At 40.2% G+C, this 24,661-nt stretch overlaps 3 protein-coding genes across 6 annotated transcripts; 2 read left to right on the top strand and 1 right to left on the bottom strand.

The window, feature by feature from the left end:
• Window positions 1-9: 9 nt before the first annotated feature.
• Window positions 10-3,171, bottom strand: commd7 (COMM domain containing 7). The gene is made up of 9 exons (XM_085939644.1): window positions 2,997-3,171; window positions 2,801-2,854; window positions 2,516-2,618; window positions 1,808-1,864; window positions 1,445-1,482; window positions 1,244-1,334; window positions 845-894; window positions 710-758; window positions 10-587 (listed from the first exon to the last, which is right to left on the bottom strand). The coding sequence occupies exons 1-9, from the start codon at window positions 3,075-3,077 to the stop codon at window positions 511-513; spliced, it is 600 nt and encodes a 199-aa protein (XP_085795770.1). The 5' UTR covers window positions 3,078-3,171; the 3' UTR covers window positions 10-510.
• An 855-nt stretch (window positions 3,172-4,026) lies between these two features.
• On the top strand, window positions 4,027-16,184 carry LOC147062871 (DNA (cytosine-5)-methyltransferase 3B-like). Of its 4 annotated transcripts, none has more exons than XM_085913704.1 (22): window positions 4,027-4,174; window positions 6,735-6,837; window positions 9,206-9,350; window positions 9,729-9,811; window positions 9,898-10,017; window positions 10,162-10,302; window positions 10,521-10,679; window positions 10,751-10,858; window positions 11,074-11,215; window positions 11,293-11,415; window positions 11,701-11,745; window positions 11,828-11,907; window positions 12,190-12,302; window positions 12,410-12,593; window positions 12,685-12,769; window positions 12,836-12,981; window positions 13,080-13,170; window positions 13,857-14,005; window positions 14,171-14,256; window positions 14,352-14,421; window positions 14,485-14,603; window positions 14,703-16,184. In XM_085913704.1, coding segments are annotated over exons 1-22 (2,436 nt in total). In that variant the 5' UTR covers window positions 4,027-4,172; the 3' UTR covers window positions 14,845-16,184. The 4 variants fall into 4 exon arrangements, with proteins under 4 accessions (XP_085769830.1, XP_085769820.1, XP_085769839.1 ...); XM_085913694.1 differs by having other exon boundaries at window positions 14,331-14,421; XM_085913713.1 differs by lacking the exon at window positions 4,027-4,174 and adding an exon at window positions 5,027-5,045 and having other exon boundaries at window positions 14,331-14,421.
• A 785-nt stretch (window positions 16,185-16,969) lies between these two features.
• LOC147062870 (DNA (cytosine-5)-methyltransferase 3C-like) lies at window positions 16,970-24,460 on the top strand. Its single transcript, XM_085910105.1, has 18 exons — window positions 16,970-17,261; window positions 19,012-19,171; window positions 19,955-20,008; window positions 20,151-20,264; window positions 20,395-20,472; window positions 20,544-20,894; window positions 21,127-21,171; window positions 21,258-21,337; window positions 21,723-21,835; window positions 21,919-22,102; window positions 22,192-22,276; window positions 22,470-22,615; window positions 22,704-22,794; window positions 22,867-23,015; window positions 23,084-23,169; window positions 23,603-23,672; window positions 23,954-24,075; window positions 24,213-24,460. The coding sequence occupies exons 1-18, from the start codon at window positions 17,259-17,261 to the stop codon at window positions 24,406-24,408; spliced, it is 2,127 nt and encodes a 708-aa protein (XP_085766231.1). The 5' UTR covers window positions 16,970-17,258; the 3' UTR covers window positions 24,409-24,460.
• The last annotated feature ends 201 nt before the right edge of the window (window positions 24,461-24,661 follow it).

Raw genomic sequence — 24,661 nt, 5'->3', positions numbered from 1 at the left:
ATTCTATTTTGTACAAAATTAAATGGAAATTTATAATTGTGACACTTGGCAGGTTTTCATAACGATAAGCCATAACAAAGTCTGTGGAAAATCAAAAATAAAAATTAGACAACAAAAGGATCTGTAAAATGTTTTTTAAAGAATTTATGATTTTTTTCCCCCCCCACATTTAACTACTGTTTAGATTGTTTTTAATCACAAATGTTCAAAGACACCCATAAGGAAAAGTGGTCCAGATGATGGATGGACACCTTTATTGAAATGTGTCATGGCTTGTGCAAAAGTGGCAATTGTGCCCAAACAGCCAAACACACACAAATACATACATACAAAAAGCTAAGAGAGAAAACACACACACACACACACACACACACACACACACACACACACACACACACACACACACACACACACACACACACACACACACACACACACACACACACACACACACACACACACACACACACACACACACACACACACACACACACACACACACACACACACTCAGCTAAAAGAGTCCATGCTGGCTTTGGCTCTCTCCATCTCATGCAGGAAGTTGTAAAACTGCGGGAGCGTCAACTCTGAAACATCCAAAACAAAGTGTTATTTGAACTACCCACAATGCACTTGATTTCTTGTTCTTTAATAATTACCCCCAAATTACCATCTATTCTCAACATTGCCACCAGGCCCAATTACTTACCCATGTAGAGGTTTTCCGTGGAATTCCCCTTCTGGACGACAAGTTTGAGCTGCAACCAAGGAAGATAAAGACACTATTTGTCACAACTTATTGCCATCCAAAGAAAAACTGTGTGCGTGTGTATTATTGTGTTACCTGTAGAAAGATGTTGCTCATTTTGTGGAGTTCGCTCGTGCCGACGGTCACTATGGCGTCACAAACGTTAGAACACATATTAGAAGTCTTACCTGAGACTTTATCAATCAAAAGATCAACAGCTCAATATCAAAGAAAACATTTTTTTTTTTTGAGGAAAAACATATCTCATCCATTGCACAGGATGTCCCTGATTTTGACAGACCTTCCAAAAATTTGTTACTGTAGTTTTTCCAGACATCTGTACTTAACAACTTATTATTTTTACTTTCGACATAGATTATTATGGGTAGGTCCACCGTATTCAATTTTGTGTAAATACCTAAACATTTAAATATAAATAACGACATGCAATAATTCAAATGTTTCTATCATAAATATGATTGTCATTCATCTCACCGCCAAACTTCCATTCCATATCCACCAGGCGGTTGACAGTCAGCGTTTGTCGCACGGCCAGTCTGCACAGCGCCGCACGATGCTCTGCCCACTGCGTGATAGGACGGGCGTTAGTGAGAGGGGCTGAGGACTGGTTCCAAAATGGAGCAAGGAATACGTGAAAATACACAATGTCCGTGAGAAGAGTAGAAACAGTGAGACCTGTTGTGAAAAGTGAGCAGCCTTGTCTTCTTGAAGTCCTGCACAAAAAAAAAAAACGAGTATCCAGTAGTGCCTTGAGGTACGTGTTCCCGCACTTATGAGCTTCAAGCTGATTGTTGCCATGTGGAGCATATGAAGCAATGGTGTTCTTTAAATGACGTTGGGATACAATAACAATACCTAGAAGCATGTACTTTTTTTTTCCTCGGCAAAAAATGACTGATACTGTAGGTTCTGAGTCATTTGCAGAAAGGAGAGATTATTTTTTGGGGGGCTTGTGTCTGCCTGACTGTTTTATACTGCCATCTGGTGGCCAAAGTAGGCACAACAGAATGATCAATTACAGCATTAAATCATACATACCTAAAGTTTGCAGATCTTCTTTTAGCTGCTCACCAGTCAGGTTTTTCTTAATCGCACCTGAATAGGAAACGCAGACAGAAAGAAAAGTCAACCTTTTGAGGATAAAGTAGTTTGTTTGTTTTTTAGAATATATATTCACAATATTATAAGAAGTTGTATATTTTCAACAATGAGGAATATTTTCACCACAGAATTTTGATAGAAGTCATAATGTTAGAATAGTCGTATTTTTGACATTTTATTTGTAATGCAGGAGAATGAAGTCACTTTAACTTTGAGGCGTAGTTTAGAAGTCGCATACTGTCGAGACTTAAATATACGAGAATCAAGTTCATAGAGAAATGTTTTATAAATATTTGAAAGGTCAAAAGATGAAAAGACAAATGATCAAAAGTAAAAGTGTAAATTCGGACACAAGTTGCAAATTTTTATTATTCTAAAAAACTTTTTTTTTTCCTAATTGCTTTGAGTTGTTTATCTTTTCAGTGTGGTCATATGACTCCTTTTTTTTGTGTTCGACCATGAAACCTGGTTCTGCTATGTTTTATTATGCAGTGTGTGCTTGTGTGCATGCATGTATGAACTTGTGTGTGTGTGTGTGTGTGTGTGTGTGTGTGTGTGTGTGTGTGTGTGTGTGTGTGTGTGTGTGTGTGTGTGTGTGTGTGTGTGTGTGTGTGTGTGTGTGTGTGTGTGCGTGTGCAAGGTCACCCTGTGGCACAAGGATGACGCTCTTCATGAGGTTCTTGAGCGGGCCTGCACTCATCCTGTGCTCACTTGCAAAGTCACTAAGCTGCAGCATCATCTTCTCTGTCTACAGAGACGCACACGGACACAAATACATATATTTATATTTTTATAGCTGGTACATTGGTGTCAAATGTTTGAGAACCAACCGTGGGTTGCATGAAAGGTGCAAAATAAATCACTATATACTTTTGAAGTTGCCCATACTGGATAAGTGAAACTGAATTAATTCCCCCAGTGTGTGTTTACCTCTTTAGGCTCTAACAAAAACTGGAAGAGAATTTCCACCAAACGAAGAAATTGCTGTAAAGCAACAACATCAAATCGATCAACGCTTGACAAGCTTTGGAAGAACATCTCATGATGTGTTTTGACGTCATTCGCTAGCTTCTTAAACCTTCAGTAAAATGAGCCAGTCGTTCGCTAACATGTCGCACACTTTTACCTGCTCGTTGAATTTGTTGAGGTTGTGGAAGTCACCGCTGACAGAATGCGGTAAAACATCTTTAGTGAAGTGAAGCTGCATCTTTTGAAGACGCTGATGTTTAACTTCACCAGAAACCCGGAAGAGATTGAAGAAACTTGTCAGTTTTCACTTCCGGGTTAACCACGTGCAATTCGTGACATGCTTGCGCTCTTTATTGTGCCTCGATTTCCGTCGCCATATTGGATGTGTCAAAGTAATTTAACGGCGTACTATTTAAACTTATTCGGGGAGTGGGCAAATGACAATCTTGAATTTTGAATTCTATAATCATATTGTCATATTATCATGTATAATTGTATTGCAATCCCTCAAATATATGCACCCTTATTACTAATTTACCTCTTACTTGACCAGCATAGCACACACACGTAAACAATATGCAATGTTATTGTGGCACTTTTCAGTGGTTTCATGCAAGCTCAGTAGCACAAAATTCATTGCGAGTGTTGTGTCGTGCCTTGTCCATGAAATAAAAAGAAGCACACATACAACGCCGAGGTGGACAACACCATTAATGCTCTTGTAATAACAGATTTAATTTGTTAGTACAACCGAGAGCAGCTCAACAAGCTCCCTTTCACGTTGTTTTGCTCCATGACAGACCCTGGGACTAAAATGGATAAATATCAAAACCAGAAATTGTTGATTCTTTCTTATTTACAAAATTGTAAATAATTAATCATGCAATGTTGGTGACCCCCACAAATAGCATGTAAAGTGTGTTTCTATTGAAGAAGTATGTATGTATAAATTGAAAATGATAAAAAAAGAAATAATTTTACCTTTTTTTTTTCAAATACATTTATTTGTTTAACCTCATAGACTTCCTGCCCAACCTGTTCGCTTGAGCAGTGAGGACAAAAGTTGCGCCACACCTGGCGTAACCCTTTGCCAGAAAGTTCACCTGCAGGTTGGCTTTTCCAACAAGAGAGTAGAGGACGCCCCGCCCGCCCGCCCGCCACGGAGGGGGGTGACGAAAAAGTGTCTTCTGCTAAGAAGGGTCCTTCATTACTCAAAGCAAGGCAAGAGAGCCTGCAGCAAGTTCCCACTACGTGATCAACTCGTGCATTGCAACGTTCACTTGTGGAACACTTGCACAGCGAGAAAACCCAAGACATTTCTTCCTGGATTCTTATGTAAGTGTTCTACCAACTCGCATATATTCATGATAATGTCCACCTGACTGTTGTCGTGTAATTGTCCCGTTACGACAATTGTATACACGCATGCATGTATTGTGCAGAATGAGACACACATGTACACACACGCACGTGTACGCGTCGAAATCTCTTCCGACATGTTCCTTGTGCGCTCGCTGCTTTTTTTTAAAGCTAAGTAAATGAATGCACGTTTATTTGAAAACTTGAGTGGAAACGACGAATTTAAGGAAGCAATTCCACGCTGTATTTGGTGGAGCACGGGCAGGCAGACTTGTGCACAAGGGGCCAAATTTGAAACAGAAAAAAAAAATGGATGGGCCCCGGGTCTATTTGGTGTTCTGAACTTTATATTTAGTCTTCATTTTTGTAGTCACTCGGGCTCGGTGATAGGACCTTAACATAAACTCCCTGTTTTTCTTCACCATTTTTTCCACATTGTTGTCTTTATGACAAGAAAGTTGGAAGACAGTCACAGATTTAAAAACATGGTGTTCAAGGATTGAGCATACATTGGAAACTACTGACCCAGTCTATCTTCTGATTTGCAAATATTATGATCAAGGGAACTTTGGAAACAACTTCAAACTTCAAATATGAGTTTTATATGCTGCCAGTGTACTTAAGTGTTTTCACAATAACAATTTTCCCCCAAAAGAGGCTTCAGTTTGTTTACTGTTTAAAGAGAATTATACTTTGTAAACTTAAATCAACCACTTATTTTAGTCTGCTAGCCTAATGTTAATAATCTTTTTTTGCTCTAAACCTTGTAGGAGCACAGTAGATAACGTAACAACTCTCACAATCATATCCTCTGCAAACAACTTCATATCAGTGTCGCACTGACAAGGTGAGAAGAGCTGATGTGTCTCAATGAACAGCATATCTGTCTTATTAACCCGAGGTGGCCAACATGAGCACACTAGAAAATAATTCAATGAATGCAGTGTGGCAAAATTCCATGTAATTACACTGGAATTTGACTGTCTGTGTTTATGAAGTATAAAATAAATTACCTGCTATTGTTCTTCATTTTAATAAGTGTAGCGATACTTTACATTTGGTACATGCAGTAGACACACGGCCAACAACAAATACATCCCAATTTCTTATTTCAACCTCAGCTAAATGAGATTTGAGACTGTGTAAAGGAGGCGGGGCTTCACACCCATGTGACACAAATGCAGGAAATACGTTTTTTTGCTCGGCAGAGTCACGTGGCACGCCTGCGTGAAGAACGTCTGCCATTTTGTGGAGTTGACCGAGCATAAAGTGATCCCAAAGTACATGACTGATGAGGAATGTGGCCCCAACGAGAACCCAAGCACCCCCTGACACACACACACACACAAATTGAATTCTACACACACGCACTCACGTTTAGGAAGTGAACAATCCCCTCCATAATCTCCAGCTAGCAAACTTTGATGTGGGGGGGGGGGGCACCCCCATTCCCTTTCTATGGATGCCCCCCATCCCTTGATGGGCCCCTCTTCGTCCTCCATCCTTCCTTGGCCCCTCCACTTTGTTGTGGCCGCTGCTTTTGTAAAAAGATAAAGTAAAAAAAATGACAACTCTGTACTTTGACAAAATCATAGATTCCACAAGATGGCTCAAAAGTAATATTTTGATTTCTTTAGCCTGAGCACACACACATACACACATGGAGTCAAGTGTTGACATATGCATCTCATGTGCATGCAGGCTGAATGTAACTAATCCTCGCACAATGCAAAGAAGAATGTGGCACGAACACACCATGGTGTGTTTGTGGATTTTTGTTTTGTTTTATCAAAGGTTCATTTCGGCGTGTCAGCGCTTGTTTTCTGGATTTCTTCAACGGGTCACTTTTACCAATGCTAAAAGGACAAACCAGAGTCGCGAAACTCGTGCGGCCTTTCATGCAAATAGTATTTAGTTCGTTATTGAGTGAGTGAGTGAGTGAGTGAGTGAGTGAGTGAGTGAGTGAGTGAGTGAGTGAGTGAGTGAGTGAGTGAGTGAGTGAGTGAGTGAGTGAGTGAGTGAGTGAGTGAGTGAGTGAGTGAGTGAGTGAGTGAGTGAGTTTAACAATAATGTATTTGTTTCATTTCATTCATAAAATATAAATATTTTATGAATAAATTAAAGTACCAATACTGTCCTGTTGGTTTTGTATGTTGCTGTGTCAGGAAATGAGAAATACAAATAATTATTCAATGCACTAGAAAGTGAAAAAAAAATCACTCGTTACGTAAATAGCTTGAACGCTATCATTTACATATTTTATACAATGAACTCTTATACATATTTGACGTCATCAATTCAGTCAAATTTATTTTGAAAGCTACGTACATATTTTATCTTATACTTGTTTGACATCATCAATTCAGTCACATTTCAAATGTTTATTTTGACAGCTACGTACATATTTTATCTTATACTTATTTGACATGATCAATTCCGTCACATTTCAAATGTTTATTTTGACAGCTACGTTCAATTAGCAAATACTTTTGAATGCAATTGAATGACATCACTGGTTTGATTGCTTGACTGACAGGTTTGAGAAGGGGTCGTCACTACCATCGGCCACAGCCACAGCGATGCCCTCTGATCAATATTCTGCTGTGGCCATGGAGACCGGCAACAACATGGCCTCCATGGTGAGTCCGAATCACAAAAAGCACAAAGATTTACATTTGTCCGATGCTCAGATGCTTTTTCCGGTAACAGTCACGAAATACTAAAATTCATTGTTTTGCTAACATTTAGCTAGAAACCTGCTAAAGCTTTTTACGTCTTGTTCTGTATTCTCAGCAGAACTCTTCTGAGGTGCGTAGCTGAAAAACTGTCTTGCTAACATCGTTTGGCTCATCTTTCACTGAAAGGGGTCAAACTCAAGGCCTGGGGGGCCGGATACGGCCCACCACGTCATTTTATTTGGCCCGCAAAGACAAATTAGTATTGTGTCAATACTAAAATGACAAATTGTCTTCACTTTTAAAAACGACACATATTGCTAGCAATTTTTACGACTGTGTACCTTTTTCAAATATTTGAACAATTTTTACGAGGGTCTGATTTCAAAGCTGATTATTCGTCAGTTTGTTGTGTAGCCTGTCCTGTATATAATATATGCGTTGACAGAAACTACAATGCGGGTCGTGACAAAAATGAGTTTGACACCACTGCTTTAAGGCTTCACACAGTAAATTTTTCTGATAGCCGTTGGCGTTTGTTCCTCTTTTTCACTCTCATAAATCACTTTAACCTGGAGGGGGTGTTAGCCGGGGTCTGCTTCCTTCCTTTCACCATCTGCTCCTATTTTTTTCCTGCTTTCAACACCACTCAAATGTAAATTTTTTTACCAATGTGGTGAAACATGGATCAAACTGTTGTGAATTTTGACATTTCACCCATTGTGAAAGAACAGCTTATTGTGAAATAGTCAACTGTTGTACTTCAAAGGTTTCTAGCAAGTCAAATTAAGTTCACCTGTAAAAGGTTATGGTGAATTATAAATTTATGCCAACATTTTGAATATCCCTAATAGCGGCCTCTTTGCAGTCACAGGACATGTCACCCATGTGTCTTAGCATTGCACGCTACTTTGAGTTATTCCTCCTCAGGAGTCGAGGAATAACCTCGGCTGCAGGATAATCACGTGACCCACTTGGAACACCTTCTGAGACGGCGGGAAGCACCTCACAAGTTGACTGTGGTTTACTTGCAGTGACGTGTTACTGTTTGGCAGGGCTGGGAATGTTTGGAGACAGCTTCTGTGAAATGTACCTTTTTTTGCAGATGTCAATTAACAAATAGCAAATAGGAATTTGGTCTTATGCCCTGAGGTTAGGTTCAGTTTAGATTGATAAGACATAAACAGCTCACGATTGGTGTGCTAACACGTGGGTTCTCAAATAAGGGCATGTGACATTTTGAAATCTATTTAAATTGTAGAATTCATGCAAAATTCCATGAAAAGAGGTCATTATTAAATTGTGTAAATATTTTAGGAACATATAAGTTTATAAAATACATTTTATATTCAGTTGGCTATTTAATTTCATTTTCCTAAAAACCCAGTTCATCCCACCGAACCTGTCATAGGCCATCTACGGAGTATCACCCTTGAAAACTTTAAGATTGTGTTAAGTTTTTTTTTTTTTTCTTTTTCAAAACTAATCTTTACTATGTTCTCAAAAGAAGACACTTGATGTTGATAATGATTTTATGTACACAAATCTTTATAAGTTAAAATGAAAAAAAGTTCAAGAACCACAAATAGCAAGATAGCACAGTTGATAGCATTTTGCAGTCGATTCGATGCTAACATGCTAACCGTCATTATAGCAAGATATTAATCTGTCTAGTTGTCCCAATTAGCTATGGAAATATCTGCTCAAATATTCTGAGGTGTTCCTCAAGGATGTCTCCTCCGCACACACTCATACATCAAACACCCCAACGATTCCTGTTTCAGTCTAACACTCGACCGTCTGACGATCAAATGTCATCAAGCATGCAGCCAAACAAAATGGTTCCGCTTAACTTCCCGAGATCGCATTCCTGAGTCGCAGCTCTTTCTTAGCATGCCTCTCTTCAAGCTAAAACATGTTTGTACCTCATCACCTTTGCCCCTACATCATACACTGTAAGAACTTCATTAAGAAAAGGCTATAATGAAAAACTAATTTAAAAATGATCAATAACAATACATTGATACTGTACTTATACTATATACAATTGTGAGCAAGCAGCAAGTAATATAATATTGTATATTACTTGTACATCGAGTTACAGTCTTGATTTTTTTCCACTACATCTAATGCTGACAACTTTCCAGGCTGCTGTTCACATTCTCTATTTATCATTCCTCATTACATTTATTGGAGCAGTTTATTTTGGTATTAGAATTCTGCTGACTATTCTTTCTGTGGTTCACAGTAAACTACTATAAACTATATATTTATTAGCTTATATACAGATAATGGTATATGTATTTTATTTTTATTTTTTGCACTGCCCAAGGCGGAGGTCAGCCCGCCACCGCCCGAAGGCCTGTTGGAGAATGACAGCGGCGTGGAGATGACCAGTGAGAGCAGCCCGCTGGCAGGGGCCGAACCACCGTCGCCCTTCAGCCCCAAACAGAACGCGGGTGCCTCATCACCTCGAGGTATATGAAATCATTAATTTTTATGTCAATCTCAATTTCGTTCATTTATTCATTCATTATATATTGATTATTAATTATTGATTTCAGACTTAATTGAATTTATTATTATTGAATGTATACTATTGTGATTCAAAATACATTTTGTTTTCAGTTTGTTACACTTTATAATGATCTCTGTTTTAATCACGTTGTAATTACATTTGTGTTTATTTTTTATTGATTATGTTTGTTTTTAAAAATGTATTTACATGTTTTTTATTTAATTTTAAGTCATACTGTATTATTAAATGTTGGGGGGGGGTGGAATTTGATTCCCGAAAAACAAATGAAATGTAATTCATTTTTTATTCTTTCATTTCCACTTCTTTGCCTCCTCAGATGATAACGTGAATGTGGAAAGAGGGACCAGGACCAGGAAGAGCTCCGAAGGCGAGCATGGTACCTGGGACCCAGATAGTAAAGTATGGCGGGCGTAAGCGGACGGCACAAATCTGCGTAAACCGACGCTGAATTTGCATCAACCAACACATGTTCTTTGTGTGTTCAGAAAAAGACCCATCTGGCTTTGAGAGAGAGGCCGCTTGCCCGAACCATCTTCCAGGCTGGTCTGATGCCACACGGCAAACCTCGCAGACAGACACGAAAACATGAGCTCATGGCCGCTATGGTGAGAATCCCAACTGGAATAGAAAAAAACTTTCATTAGTTGGTACAAAACATCTTGCTAGGTTGTGTGTGTCCATATGCCATCACTGTGCTGGGATACAAGAATTTCGTGGAGATGTTCCTTAATCTTGTCTTCCTCCATCAGTGTGGCAGAGCTTGGCGAGCAGTCTCACCCAAGGAGGTCCCTGAGGTGCCTCGTCTAGAGTTGTTGGAGAACGACTCCAAAGACTCAGCCCAAAGCAGTGGCACCAACACGTCCGGTTGCGACGCCTACATTGAATATAACGTAAGGACGTGATTGACGGATGTCCTCACTCATTCTACTGTGAGATGCCTCACAGATAGGCCAAACTCACGTCACGACTTGACGAATATATTCGTTGGTGGCAGTGAATGATTGGATATCAGCTGCCGACTATAAATGTGCTAGCCAGTGAATCTTAAAGGAATTAAATAATTCCTCTGCTTTTAGAAGACTGTACATAAACTTCTGGGTGTCTGCAGGACAACAAGGGCTTCAACGTTGGTGAGCTAGTTTGGGGAAAGATCAAAGGCTTCTCCTGGTGGCCCGGCATGGTGGTGACCTGGCGCGCGACCGGGAAACGGCAGGCCAACCCCGGCATGAGGTGGCTACAGTGGTTTGGGGATGGGAAGTTCTCCGAGGTGAGGAACACAAGATGCAAGCTCGCAACGGTCCTGACACGAGCCGACTGACCATCTTCGTGTCTTTGCAGGTCTCTGCCGACAAGCTGGATTCCATCACTGCCTTTGACAAGTTCTTCAATCAGGCGTCTTACACCAAACTGGTGTCCTATCGCAGGGCCATCTTCCAAACTCTTGAGGTGAACTTCACCCTCACACTTTGAGACAGGAATCTCCATTTATTTAAGTGTTGTTTCTCCAAATGTTGAGATTTTGGGTGCACATGAGGTTAGTGTAAAACCTGCTAATGAGCTGTATGCTAACCAGCTAATTTAGCATACTTGGTGCTTATGATAGACTTGCTAGCAGCGCATTCATGAGCTGATTATATCTGTATTGGGTCCCTACGGTCCAGATGGCCAGCATTCGGGCTGGCAAGAAATTCCCCCCGTCCGAGTCTGACAATCCCGACGAGCAAATTAAGCCATTAATGGACTGGGCCCAAGAAGGCTTCCTGCCAAAAGGCCAAGAGGGGCTCAAACCCACACCGAGCGCCGGTGAGCAGATCTCGATCGGCCACAACCTCCAATGGGTCCTGGTGGCTTGACTAGACGGTGTGTGTATGTGCTTGCAGATAGCGCCGTGCTCGACATACAAGTCCTGGACGTTTCCCTGCCCGAGTATCCGCCCAGTGCCAAGAAGCCCAAACTGAGCGTGTGCAAGATAAAGCCCGGGCCGGAGGAGTCGTATAGCAGAGGTAAACGGGGTCAAATTCCTTGATTTATTAAAAATGATTTATTCTTGTCAAGTAGATTTTTCCTTTTTTTGGGGAGGAATTTAGAAACTCAAACGGCATCCCTGCTGCTAGTTTAAGAAAGCCGAGTAAATAAGATATTTTCCCAAGAGGTAGCACAAAATGAATGAAAGTGAAGTGGAAAAAACATTCAAATTAGAAATGGGATTTTTGTGAAAATAAAATCAGGATATTTTATTTTAAGCCACACTTGATAGGGTCTCATTGTCATGTTTGTGCTCCTTCCAGAACAAATGGTCAATGAAGTCCTGAATAATAAACGAAGTATAGAAGGTAAACAATTCTCTCACTTGACACACTTTCTATACTGCACTGCAATAGTAAGGTACTCATCGAGAGACTTTGTTTGCGTCAGAGTTCTGTCTCTCGTGTGGCAAGATGAGAGCAGCAACTTTTCACCCGCTCTTTGAAGGAGGCCTGTGCCAAACATGCAAGGTAATAATGCAGCAGCAACCACTCAAAACACAAACTAGCGGTCAGGCTAGCATGGGAAGCTGACGTCAAAGTTAGCATCATTACTCAGTTATCTTTTTCTTCTTATTATTATTATTATCATGTAGCTGTGGTTGGTTTTCAAATGCTCTATGGACTCAAATGTAAATTCAGTTGCACAAGATCCCAATCAACGTCCTTTGTTTACAAAAATGTAATCCATCTCAGATGCTAGCTAGCAAGTTAGCTATCAAGTGAAGCTAACCCGAGTCTACTTCCTTATAGGATGTGTACTTGGAGACATCCTACATGTATGATGACGACGGATACCAGTCCTATTGTACCGTCTGTTGTGGCGGCCGAGAGGTTCTGCTGTGCGGCAATGCCAACTGCTGCAGGTTACACTTACTTCCTGGATTTTTGTGTGTGTGCATGTTAACACATTATATCATAACACCAATACAGGGAATGAAGACTTGAATAACAATACAATACAATACTGCAGGTGTTTTTGTGTGGACTGTCTTGACATCCTGGTGCACCATGGGGCATCAAACAATGCACGCTTCCTGGACCCTTGGCGCTGCTACATGTGCCAGCCGCTGCTAGCGTACGGTGTCCTCAAGCGGCGCCACGACTGGAGCGTCAAGCTGCAGGAGTTCTTTGGCAACGACAAAGGACAAGAGTTTGTGAGTTGAATTACGGCTTATCCCAGCAAATACCTGTCACCCATCGCGATATTGAAATGATTACTTGTTAACTTGCTGACTGACCTTCCAGGAGACCCCAAAGATTTACCCGGCAGTCCCAGCCGAACAGAGGCGACCAATCCGTGTCCTCTCGCTGTTTGACGGCATCGCCACCGGTAAGTGCGGTACAGGATAGCGTTACAGAAAAGGTCATCACGTCGGTCGTGTGTTTATGCTCGCAGGTTACCTGGTTCTAAGGGATCTGGGCTTTAAGGTGGACCAGTATGTGGCGTCTGAGGTGTGCGAGGATTCCATCTCTGTCGGCGTGGTCAGACACGAAGGGAAAATCCATTACGTCCATGACGTCCGGAATATCACCAGGAAAAACGTGAGGGCCAAAATGTTGACAGTGTTGGAAGCTGTTTTGGATGCCACTTCTTTAAAACTCATCCTACATTCTTTTAACACGCTGCTACTCTTCCTCAGATTCAGGAATGGGGACCATTTGATCTGGTCATAGGTGGAAGTCCATGTAATGACTTGTCTATTGTCAACCCAGCCAGGAAGGGCCTCTTTGGTAAGTCGAGAAATATGAATATGGTGTACTTGAGATACAGTGAAGAACCCATGCTGTTTCTAAAGGGCACAGACATGCCACCAACAGCGAAAATCCACCAGTAATTAAGAACACTCCAAAAGAATTTTGTAATTGCCTCTTGATGCCCCAAAATAGTCGGAAAAAAAACCACAGGTTCTTAATAAGGGGCTTTTATTACGTCTCCAAATATTCAGAATGGCTTATTGGTATTCCTCTTCCATTCATTACCTGTATAAACTATAGACAAAAGGAACAAAACCCCAAATTGTCAAGACCATACCAGAAAGTGGTGTTACACAATCAAATGTAGTGAGGTGTTAAATTAGTCAACACAAACAAACCACTTTCCCTTGAGGGCCATCAGCAGTATTAGCTAGCATAACAACCTAAATAGCATGCTAGCACAAACTCGCGTGACATCACACAGAAACAAATAAAAACGTGGAGTAGCACGTTACACAACTTGTTGTCTTAGTTTGATTAATCTTACGGTACTTTACACAGCTGTGATTGTTTTAATATGATCTATATATAAATTTGACTCGAGTGAAAATCAGTCAATGCTGATCTTTGAATCCATTATGGGTGTTCACTGCTCATAGAAGTAAAATGTGATTTAACAATGGTGCAGAGATGTGGTATTGATGAAGGTTTTGTCATTCCAGAAGGCACAGGGAGATTATTCTTTGAATTTTACCGTCTGCTGAGCGAGGCCAAGCCCAAAGAAGGAGAGAACCGTCCATTCTTTTGGATGTTCGAGAATGTGGTCGCCATGGGCGTCAACGACAAGCGGGACATCTCACGATATCTGGAGGTGAGAACCTGGCTGGCCTTCTTAACATGTACTTTGTTCTCCTCTTTACATTTCGCCACAAAATCAACATCTTGAGTATTGTTTTGCAATTTTTCATCTGTGTTCAAAATCATTCCTAACATTGTTTTTCAATTTTTTGAAATATAATGTGTTTGTTTGTTGCAGTGTAACCCCGTAATGATTGATGCCATTGAAGTCTCTGCAGCCCACCGGGCTCGATATTTTTGGGGGAACCTGCCGGGTATGAACAGGTGCGAAATAAGCTTCCGAAAACAGCCCCTATGTGCCAAATACTGTAAATATACAGCATATTATATTTACATAGACATGAGTGTATCCATTCTAGACCGCTGTGTGCTTCTGGCATGGACAAGTTGGAGCTCCAGGACTGTCTGGAACACGGACGAGTTGCTAAGGTGACACTTCCCGACGACCCCCTTTTTTTTTTTTCCAAAACCAAATGTCGTCTTGTTATTCAGTTCGGCAAGGTGCGCACCATCACCACGCGCTCCAACTCCATCAAACAGGGGAAGGACCAACACTTCCCAGTCTTGATGAATGGAAAGGAGGACATCTTATGGTGTACTGAGCTGGAGAGGTAAACCCACAGGCAAACACACTATTTTGATTCATCCTTGTATCTTAATATTTACAGAGGAATAATTTAAGTTTCGAATGTTAACAAAACCTCTTTAAGGATCTTCGGCTTCCCAGTCCACTACACAGACGTGTCCAACATGGGTCGAGGTGCTCGGCAGAAACTCCTAGGCCGGTCCTGGAGCGTCCCTGTCATCAGGCATCTTTTCGCACCCCTCAAAGACTTCTTTGCCTGCGATTAACCAGCACAAAGAGCAAACGGACAACATCATATACTGTCATCATCATGTTGAGGCCAGAACCAGCAAACAGTAAACTTTATGACCAACAAACAGATACTATCTCTTACAGCACATTAGTCCCAGCACATAGACGCCACCCATTAACCATTACATGGATGGATGCAACCTGTTACCAGCTAATTAAAACATATCAAGGCCATATTCAGATCATAGATTTGACTTCAAACAGGCATTAAACATAATCTATAACCAACAAATTTAAGGCAGCAAATAGACACATTTCACAGCACAGATTTTCATCACCACCAAATAGACCACACTGACCTCACCAGGAAATACAAAGTAAGCTTAATAGTTTTTCAATGTCATTTTTTTTTACTAGCTTGGCATCACCCTTTAGTTTGGCCAGTATCCCTTTTTTTCACTTTTTATACTTGATGGTGAGGATATTTAAGTTTTTTTTTGTGAGAAGAGCTCTAGCAAACATTGATAGCAATGGAAAAAATAGTGACCTCAAGGGTAGCCATTTCTTTTTTTTTTTTTTAGAAAATCTTAGCTGTTCTTCTTAATGTGGCATTTTCTAAAAAAAAAATTAAAAAAGAGTTGATAGATGGATGTTTAAAAATATATACCTACATTTTATTGTTATTAGTGTGTTACACTGAAAGGCCCCTACATTACAATACTTAAAATAAGCCAATGCAAACAAAAAGCAACATTGAAAAAATGTGTGTGTTTTTATGACCTAAATTTTGCTTTTATTTTCTGTTTGCTGTAATGTCATGGCAAAAACACACAGTATTCCGTGCCAACAAGCATAATGTTATCCATGCTGAAACGTATCATAAGTGAAAGATTTTTTTTTTTTGCTGTTACCAAAAGCAAAGATATATTACCTCAAAAAAATCTCCCAAGTTTTTATAGTTATAATCACTGGAATGTGTTTTTGAAAACACAAAAAAATGTTCGATTCACAGTGTGTGTTGTTATTTCTTCTAGCTTTAAGGGACCTAAAGAACTGTTTACATGTTTCGTTCGTAAAAATGTTCTAGTTGTATGTTTCAACCTGCTGTTTTAAAAATTTTTTGTAGAACAATATTAATCTAAAGAATTATAGAATTTCCAATTCTTTCTTGTAACAAAATTAAAAATATGTTTTTTATCTTTTTTATTTTGCATTTTCAGGACTTAATAGTAAGCAGAAAACAAGTTAGCTTATTTTTGATACTACTTTTTTTACACAGTTACTCGTTTAAACCGTTAGTGGAAAAACACTGTATTTTTCTTAAGTCTTCTGTGGCTTGTTTTCAATAAAAGGCAGCTCTAGCTGAATTCAAAAACGATGTCCTATTTTCTCTCGAATAGATGGATGTGTAAGTGTGAACCTCGGACAACATACGTTTTCTGCATCACATAGCCTCATTAGAGGAAAAAACAGTTATGGCTAAAAACTAAAGGATCTTTGTAGACTTTGAGAGCACCTGCCTGCCAACTGAAGACTAACAGAGGATGGGGTGATGCATCAGGACAAAGGCCAGATAGTAAATCAACTAGTGAATGGCTTCAAGCCTTGTGGAGTGGCCTGTTTGAGGTCATGACCTCACCTAGATTACGATTCTATAGCAACCGTTTACACCAGTTATCCTAAGAATGTTGCGGAACTGAACCAGTATTGTTGAGTGCTTCTGACCATTGTGCAGGTCTGATATGCAAGTATAGGAAACAGTTGGATGGTGCAGAGGAAGACTCAAGTCATGGCTTATTAAATTTAGGTTGAGTTTCAGTAGACTCTTATGACTTGAAAGTTCACAGAAGTTCAAAATATGCTGTATGACCAATTAATGCAGAAATGTATGAAATCAACTTGACTGAATTCAGAGGGGCCTCGATTTGCTTGATTTTTTTTTTTTTGCCACAAAAACTTGAAGATTAGAATTTATTTTGCATGACATTTTTATGATGTTCAATAGGCATGGAAATCAATTATTGTTTTATTTGTCCGAGATAACGTTCTATATATTTTTTTCATAAATTTGATCATTCCAACTGAGTCTAATACTTTTTCTCGCAACTAACACGTAAACACGCGGTTAACCACTGCGAAGCTAGCCGCTGTTAGCATTATTGTTATCGCGAGCTTTTGGTTACCGTCGCCGTGTTTAGTATAACATCGTCGTCGACCATAAAGTCAGAACTGATGGTTATATGTGACATTTTATAACGACCAAGGGCGAAGAAATGTTCGTCGAAGTTATAGAAATGGCGAAAACACAATTTACTACAGATACTGAACTCGACGGGTGGTTGGCGGAGGGGTAAGGGGTGTGGAGGTGGGGCCCGAGGCCTCCCACCTCCTTAGGCCTCCTCAGTTTTGTGCTGGTTTAAATGTCCAGTCCACGCGGTGAGAAGCAGCCATGGTAAGTACTCCAACTTGCGTTTTCGTAATGTTTGTTGAAAAATGGCCATTTTGCCAAATGCATTTTATTTAGTGCATTTCAAAACAACCGCATAAACAACTAAACCACATAGTAGCTTTTTTTAAAATTGTTTTTGAGTTGCGTAACTGAATTAAATACTCACAGAATAAACGTTCATGGTAAGGGAAGTAACTTTATTTCATTGAGTGACTAGCTATATTTTTCACCATTGCTTAAGCATGTTTATTTGATATTCTGTAAATGACGCTTGTTGATCAAGATCGTTTCAAACGTTTGTTTTGATCCCATTTCTTTTGCAAAAAATGTCACGTTTAGTTGAAAGGCTTCTCATGTGCTGGTTACCTAAATTTGTTGTCAGAATTTTATAGTTATACATTTCTTTTACGGCGTTGTTTGGATCGACGTTCTTTCATTCATTGTTGTGGTTTTCGCCCGCCATGTTGTCTTTTAGCGTCGACAACTGGATCTCATCGGTGGTCAACTGATTTGAGTTCAGATTAACGACTTCACATTGTTTGCAAACGCGAATGTAATCTGACTTCGAATCAGAACACAGAAGGCGCGTAATTGTATTGATTCTATTGGTTACTTTGCTGCCCGCGCTGATGTGATTGGCCAAGAAACTATGACTTCCGGTCTTCAACTTTCCCTTTCCGGAAGAATGCATCATAAAATGCTGGTGTGTGGATAAACAGTTAAAATAATCCACGGACAAATTTGTTTCCTTAATGTACATACATGAATCTATTGTTTTAAAAATGCATGGTGCATTTATATTGATTACTTATTTTTAAGTCTTTTTTTGGAAACGAACCTAGAAATACCCGGATGGCGCTTGTTAACCTTCGCACGAAAATACAGCGATCCCTCGCTACTTCGCGGTTTGTTTATCGCGGCTTCACTGTATCGCGGATTTTGCGCAGAGTTCTGAAAACATATTTGCAGTGTTGTACTTTGTTATAAAATAAGTTGTTACGATAATAATTCTGAAAACATATTTACAGTATTGTACCTTGTTATACAAAGTTAAAATAATAAAAGAGTCCTAAAATCATATTTACAGTTACATATACATCTACAAAATCTGCATAGCGCTGCTATGGTAACTCGTGACCCCTAGAGATCCTTTTTTAACCAATGTTAACAACAGAACGTCATATCTACATATGTTACACCCACACACGCGTATAATATTTACATTTTCGATATTTTGACTATTAATGTATTATTTACATATTTGAAACTATTATTTAATGTTCTAATAATAACATACGCACTTAAATGGTTTCATATACATTTATTTGCGCACAAAAAATGTACAAATGAGAGGGTGACCCTACTACGCGGATTTCACTTATCGCGGGGTGGTTTTGGAACCAGTTATCTGCGATAAATGATGGGTTACTGTACAAAATCCAAGACTTTTCTCACGTTATATTTCTTTCGGGGGTACCTTTTCATTTTGTCATCAGTCACAAAAATAAAATAATTGTGAGAATATTTATGGAAACAAGGCGGCTCGTGGCACACTGGTTAGCACGTCCGCCCCACAGTTCAGTTGGGTGCAGGTTTGATTCCACTTCCGACCCTCCCTGTGTGGAGCTTCTCCGAGCACTCCGTTTCCCTCCCACGTCCCAAAAACAACAGCTCGTCCTCTCCCATGATGTGGCTTGTGGTCCCCACAAAAAGTTAGTTGCAACAATGTCTAAACAATGTTTTCCTGTCGAAGGTTCTCACTGATGCCTGGGTTCTGTCGGGCAGTCGAGAAGAAAAACCATCCAAAACGTTACCTCCAAGACTGCTGGTCAAGACCCAGCAACAAGAACATGAAGATGTTACATGGGATTTGTGTGATTCAGACTCCTCAGGTTACACGGACCATTCATCTGGTGGGACTTTTTATTTGTTCATGTTCAAGTATATTTAATTTGTTCTAACCAGCACACATATTATGCGCCCCAGAAAAAGTAATAGTCACCATTTTATTTAATGTCTGTAAAGATTTATGTATAAAGGAAAAACATTTTAATTTCAGCAAGTAAATTTCCAATGTTTTGGCAATATTTTAAGAATTAACTTAATAAAAACGGTTCTATCTTTTCTGGAAGAAAAGTGAAGCTCCTGATATTGTTGTTTTAAATACCAGTGCCAGTATTCAAAGGACTTTTTTAGAGCACAACTTGGATCTGGCAACATTTCTACCTTCTGGAGAAAAAAAAAAACTAGTAGTCTCATTAATTTAGCACCTTTCTCTTTAAAAGCTTTGGACAGTGATTTTTTTTCTTCACAAATATAACCAATTTTGTAATTATAATCCTTTTTTTCTTGACTCTTTAATTGCGGAATATTGAGTAAGACTTTTTTTCTCCAGAAAACTGAAAATGGTTTCATATACATTTTCTAGATGAATGCAACCTACATAAATCTTATCATTTGTTCTTTTGAAATATATAATAAAAGAAAATTCTATCAAATAAATACATCTGTATTGTGTAAGAACAAGACACTACAAACATAGCATTCAAATTTAGTTTTGTAAAATTGAGATTTTTTTTTCTTCACTTAAATATTAGAACACTTATTTTGTTTTCCCTGAGTTCATTTTATCGTAATATTGTGGCAACGATTAAACTAGCGTGTGTGTGTGTGTGTGTTTTGTTGTTTCTATATAGATGAGATTGACGTCACAGAGGAGTTTCACATCAGGAAACCTATCCAGCCAAAATGTAAATTAACAAACAAAGTCTACAGCAAAGTAGACCAATCCAAACATTTTGAAAAGATCTGTAGAAAGAATTGAAACATCACATTTACATTATAGAAATGAAAGGTCAGGAGTCAAACAGCTGCTCACTTGTCTGTTTGCAGCTGTCCCGGCTGCAAATATATCTCCGCCGGAGTTTATCTATGTGCTGAGCAGTGACGACGAGAAAGATAACAACGATGACATCGACATGTCCGACGCCGCGGCCTGTGGAAGTGGTACAAGCGTGCATCTCTTATCTTTTACCGCAACACAATCACAATTAATTTAGCTCGGTCGCAAAGGCAAGCGTTCGTACAAATGGACAACTTCAAATTCAACCTGACTCGTGTTGTGGGAATGTGGCAGGAAGCTGGACTCCCAGGAGAGCATGGAGAACAAGAGCAAACTCCACACCAGAAGATTCAAAACGAGAACTTCAGAACTGTAAGGCTCACTGCTCGTCCACTTTGCTCGCCCGCACCCAACCGTAACGTATTGTCGTGTTTCTCGTCAAGGTGTGCCAAACACGGACAACAGACCCAAAAAGAAGAAATTCCAAAAGAGAAAGTCCCGTATCTCCAGAAGCCCGTCGCAGACCCCGCCGAGCGCCAAGCAGCAACGCAAGAAAGGCGACCCCGATAAACCATCCATAACCGATTCAGCAGATCAAATGAAGCGGGACAAAGACGAGTGCGGCAAAGGTGGTCGGAAAAGGTCCAAGGATGTTAACATTCCATGCGCCGTCGCATCGAATGGCGACCACTCTTCCGATTATATGCCCAAGAGGAGGTCTTACGCCAAAGTCCAAAATAAGGTCAACACGTCCAACATTGACCCCTACACTCAACCAGACCAGAGATGCCGAAGTGAGTTTTTGATTCACAATACGAGTGACTATATATTTTTTTTTAATTCAAGTTTGTAATTTTTTTTCAGAGACTACACGATTTAGATTATATAATTGTAATGATACTGTGTATTTATTGAATTATCAAATACAATAAGAGTTGCCACACCTCATTTTAAGTTGAGTGATTCCCTATTGCCATTTTATTAACACAAAGTTAACAAAAAAAATCTGTGTGTGTGCGCGCGCAGGGGAAACAATCGAGAGGATTGTGAACATGGAACTCGACATCGAAGGTTTGTGTGTTCCGTCAAGAAAATCCATCCCGTAATATCTTTGCCAGCACCTCGTAGTAAAATGACGTTTCTCATTGTAACCGCAGGCTTCTGTTTGTGTTGCGGGAGTGAGCAGGTGGAGACCTTCCACCCGCTCTTCAAAGGAGGTCTCTGTTTACCGTGCAAAGTAAGAAGCCTCTCCGAACCGGGTTGCCCAAAAATGGAAACTCGATGGCAGTGGTTGTTAGGGCACGTGTTGACACGAGTTCCGTTTGGATTCGAAACCCCTTGCTTCTTACTACGGCATTTGTTTTCTTTCTTTATTTAATGGCTTACCTTAACCTGAGGGGGGCAGTATTGAGCCAAATGTATTTGCCAAACGCCAAAGAAACAGAGGAAGAAAAAAGTAGTCATAGCAACGAAAGTGGGACATATTTATACACAATTTATAGCTTATTTCGTCTTAAATTAATGTGTGCTGAAAATCCAACTCACGACAAACTGATTTGATGCCTAATCTCAAAATTTTAATCGGTCTCACTTCTTTCCAATCCCACAATGTTTTTCCACAGGACAACTTCACAGAGACCTTGTATCGCTACGACGACGACGGCTATCAGTCCTATTGCACCATCTGCTGCTACGGCTTGGAGGTCATCTTGTGTGGGAACGGCGGCTGCTGCAGGTCCGTCCCCCCCCCCTCCTCCTCCTCCACCTCCTCCGCACTTTAAGACCTCTCACCGGCAACTATTTTGTCTCTCGTCCAAGATCCTACTGCAATGACTGCCTCAACATCCTGGTGGGCCACGGGACCTTTGACTTGCTCAAGCATGTGGACCCGTGGATCTGCTATATTTGTCAGAACCATCAAGGTCACCGTGCCCTCCTTCCCAGAGATGACTGGAGCATTCGGGTCCAGCAGTTCTTTGCCAATAACAGCGCCATGGAGTTTGTGAGTCTTGGCTTGACATCTTTCGGCACTAATTATAGGAGTAATTGAGTAAAGTGCCGCTCGTTGTTATCTGTCCTCTTCCACTATAGGAGCCCCACCGCGTTTATCCGTCCATCCCCACGAACCTACGAAGACCCATCCGAGTTCTCTCACTCTTTGACGGCATTGCCACAGGTTAGTGTACTGATTCAAATCAGTTGACATGAATTCATGATCTGACACATTTGTAGGTTTAATGAAATGTGAATAAATTGAAGAAATATATTTTTTGTGTGCATTTTATTAAACCTACAAATGTGTCAGATCGCTGTATTAAGTTGAATTGCAAGTTTCTCCGATTGTTAATGTGGGGCCGCCTCCGTCACAGGGTACCAGGTGTTGAAGGACCTCGGCTTTAAGATCCAAACCTACATCGCCTCTGAAATCTGTGAAGATTCCATCGCCGTCGGACACGTCAACCACGACGGGAAGATCATCCATGTTGGCGACACCCGCTGCATCACCAAGAAACATGTACGGTCGCACGAATAAACAATGTTTGACATAAAGAGAACCATCAAATTCCATTTTGACGTCCATGAAATTTATTCTTGCCTTTTAGATCGAGGAGTTGGGTCCTTTTGATTTGCTGATCGGCGGAAGCCCCTGTAACGACCTCTCCATCGTTAATCCCATCAGAAAAGGACTCTACGGTATGTCAATGATTTTCTTTCGGAGACAAACAAGCTCATGGTGTTCTGAAACGTGCGCTCTTCCTTCCTCAGAGGGTTCAGGCAGGCTCTTTTTCGATTTCTACCGCATCCTGCAGATGCTCAAGCCCAAAGAAGAAGACCAGCGGCCCTTTTTCTGGCTCTTTGAGAACGTCGTCTTCATGAACAGACACGACAGAGTCAACATTTGCCGCTTCCTCGAGGTTCTCTTTCACATTCTGTCGTCCATTTGACCCAATTGTTGGTTCAACGCCGTTCTCTTGATTGACAGTGCAACCCGGTTCTGGTGGACGCCATCAGAGTGAGCCCCGCCCACAGAGCGCGTTACTTCTGGGGGAACATCCCGGGGATGAGCAGGTGACGCTTATAAGTGGGGGCAGATATTGATCATCTTGTTTTCCCAAAAAGAACGACTTTAATCTTGTAATATGGCCAACTTTGTTATTGAGGGGAAAAAAGTACAACTTTATTATTATTTTTTTCAAAAACAATAAATATGATACTACTTGAAATAATATAACAGGTACTTTATTATTGTAGTATTATTGTAGAAAAAATGCTATTTATTCTATTATGGCTTTATTCTAAAGAAACAAATTCTTGATTGGTTCAGAGACTGTTCTAAAAAAGATAGACAAGTTTTATTTTATAGTAGTACGTTTTGAGGAGAAAAAAAAATTGGGAAGGAAATAATGAAATGATCCAATTTCAATATCATAGTATTGTAAGCATTTATTTTATGCTCTGAAAATGTTGTATTTGATTTATTTATTTACGTTTTGTCTTCCAGGCCCATTACAGCTTCCCAGAGTGACAAGTTGAGTCTGCAGGACTGTTTGGAGCTCGGCAGGGAAGCCCGGGTCAGTCACTCACTTGCTTTAAGAGCACTTTGCAGGCTATTTTATTCTTCTAATATCTCATCAGTCACAAAAATTTGTCGAAAACTTTGTCGAACAATTCAAACAATTGTGCAAACAATTTTGCACAGTGACAATTGTCTGTCCTAATGATCCATTTATGTTTTTTCACGGTTTCATACTGGTTGTTGTATTGTATAGAACTGATATGACACCTAGTTTGTGTTTGACCCGCTATTGTTCAGCTGAACTGGAAACTTATTGTTTTTGGTGTCTCTGTGCAGTTTACCAAAGTGAGGACCATCACCACAAACCCAAACTCGCTAAAGCAGGGCAAACATGTCACGCTACTTCCAGTCCTCCACCAAGGCAAAGAAGACATTCTCTGGATCACCGAACTTGAAAAGTACAAACTACTTGTGTGTATGTGGTTGTGTGTGCGCGCGTGCAATTATGTGTGCTTGTGAACCGGTCAGTATGTGTTTGTTTATGCCGGGTCAACTACCTGACTAAAGTTTGCCATCGTCTGTGACCCTTTCTCAGGATCTTTGGCTTTCCCAAACATTACACAGATGTGAGGAACATGAACCGACAGCAAAGACAGAAGGTGCTAGGCAAGTCTTGGAGCGTTCCCGTCATCCGACACCTCTTCGCTCCACTCAAGGACTACTTTGCCTGCGAGGAGCTCACGCCCAGCCCGGCCACCGCTACCGCCACCTACGTCCCTCCGCGGGAGTAGCAGCTCGCCTTGAAGAGAATGACGCTTCTCTTTTAATTGTTTTTTTTTTTTTTTTTCGAAAAAGGAATCATGTTGACTCAAGTTTTTAAGTTTTTTTTACGTTACTTTTTGTCAGTACAAACTTAAAAGGCCTAAGTCAATAGTGTAACCATTGGCTTAAGTCGACTGCCAACAGCTTTTTTTTTTTTAATCGTTTTATTTTACCTCAGGGAAGAAGAACGTTTATATACAGAAGAATATATTTATATATGCA

Source organism: Syngnathus leptorhynchus, chromosome 1 (genome assembly GCF_054491065.1).
Source record: "Syngnathus leptorhynchus isolate UIUO chromosome 1, UIUO_Slep, whole genome shotgun sequence".
Lineage (NCBI taxonomy): Eukaryota > Metazoa > Chordata > Actinopteri > Syngnathiformes > Syngnathidae > Syngnathus > Syngnathus leptorhynchus.
Note: the sequence above shows the minus strand (reverse complement) of the source record. Positions and strands in the feature narration are given on the sequence as shown.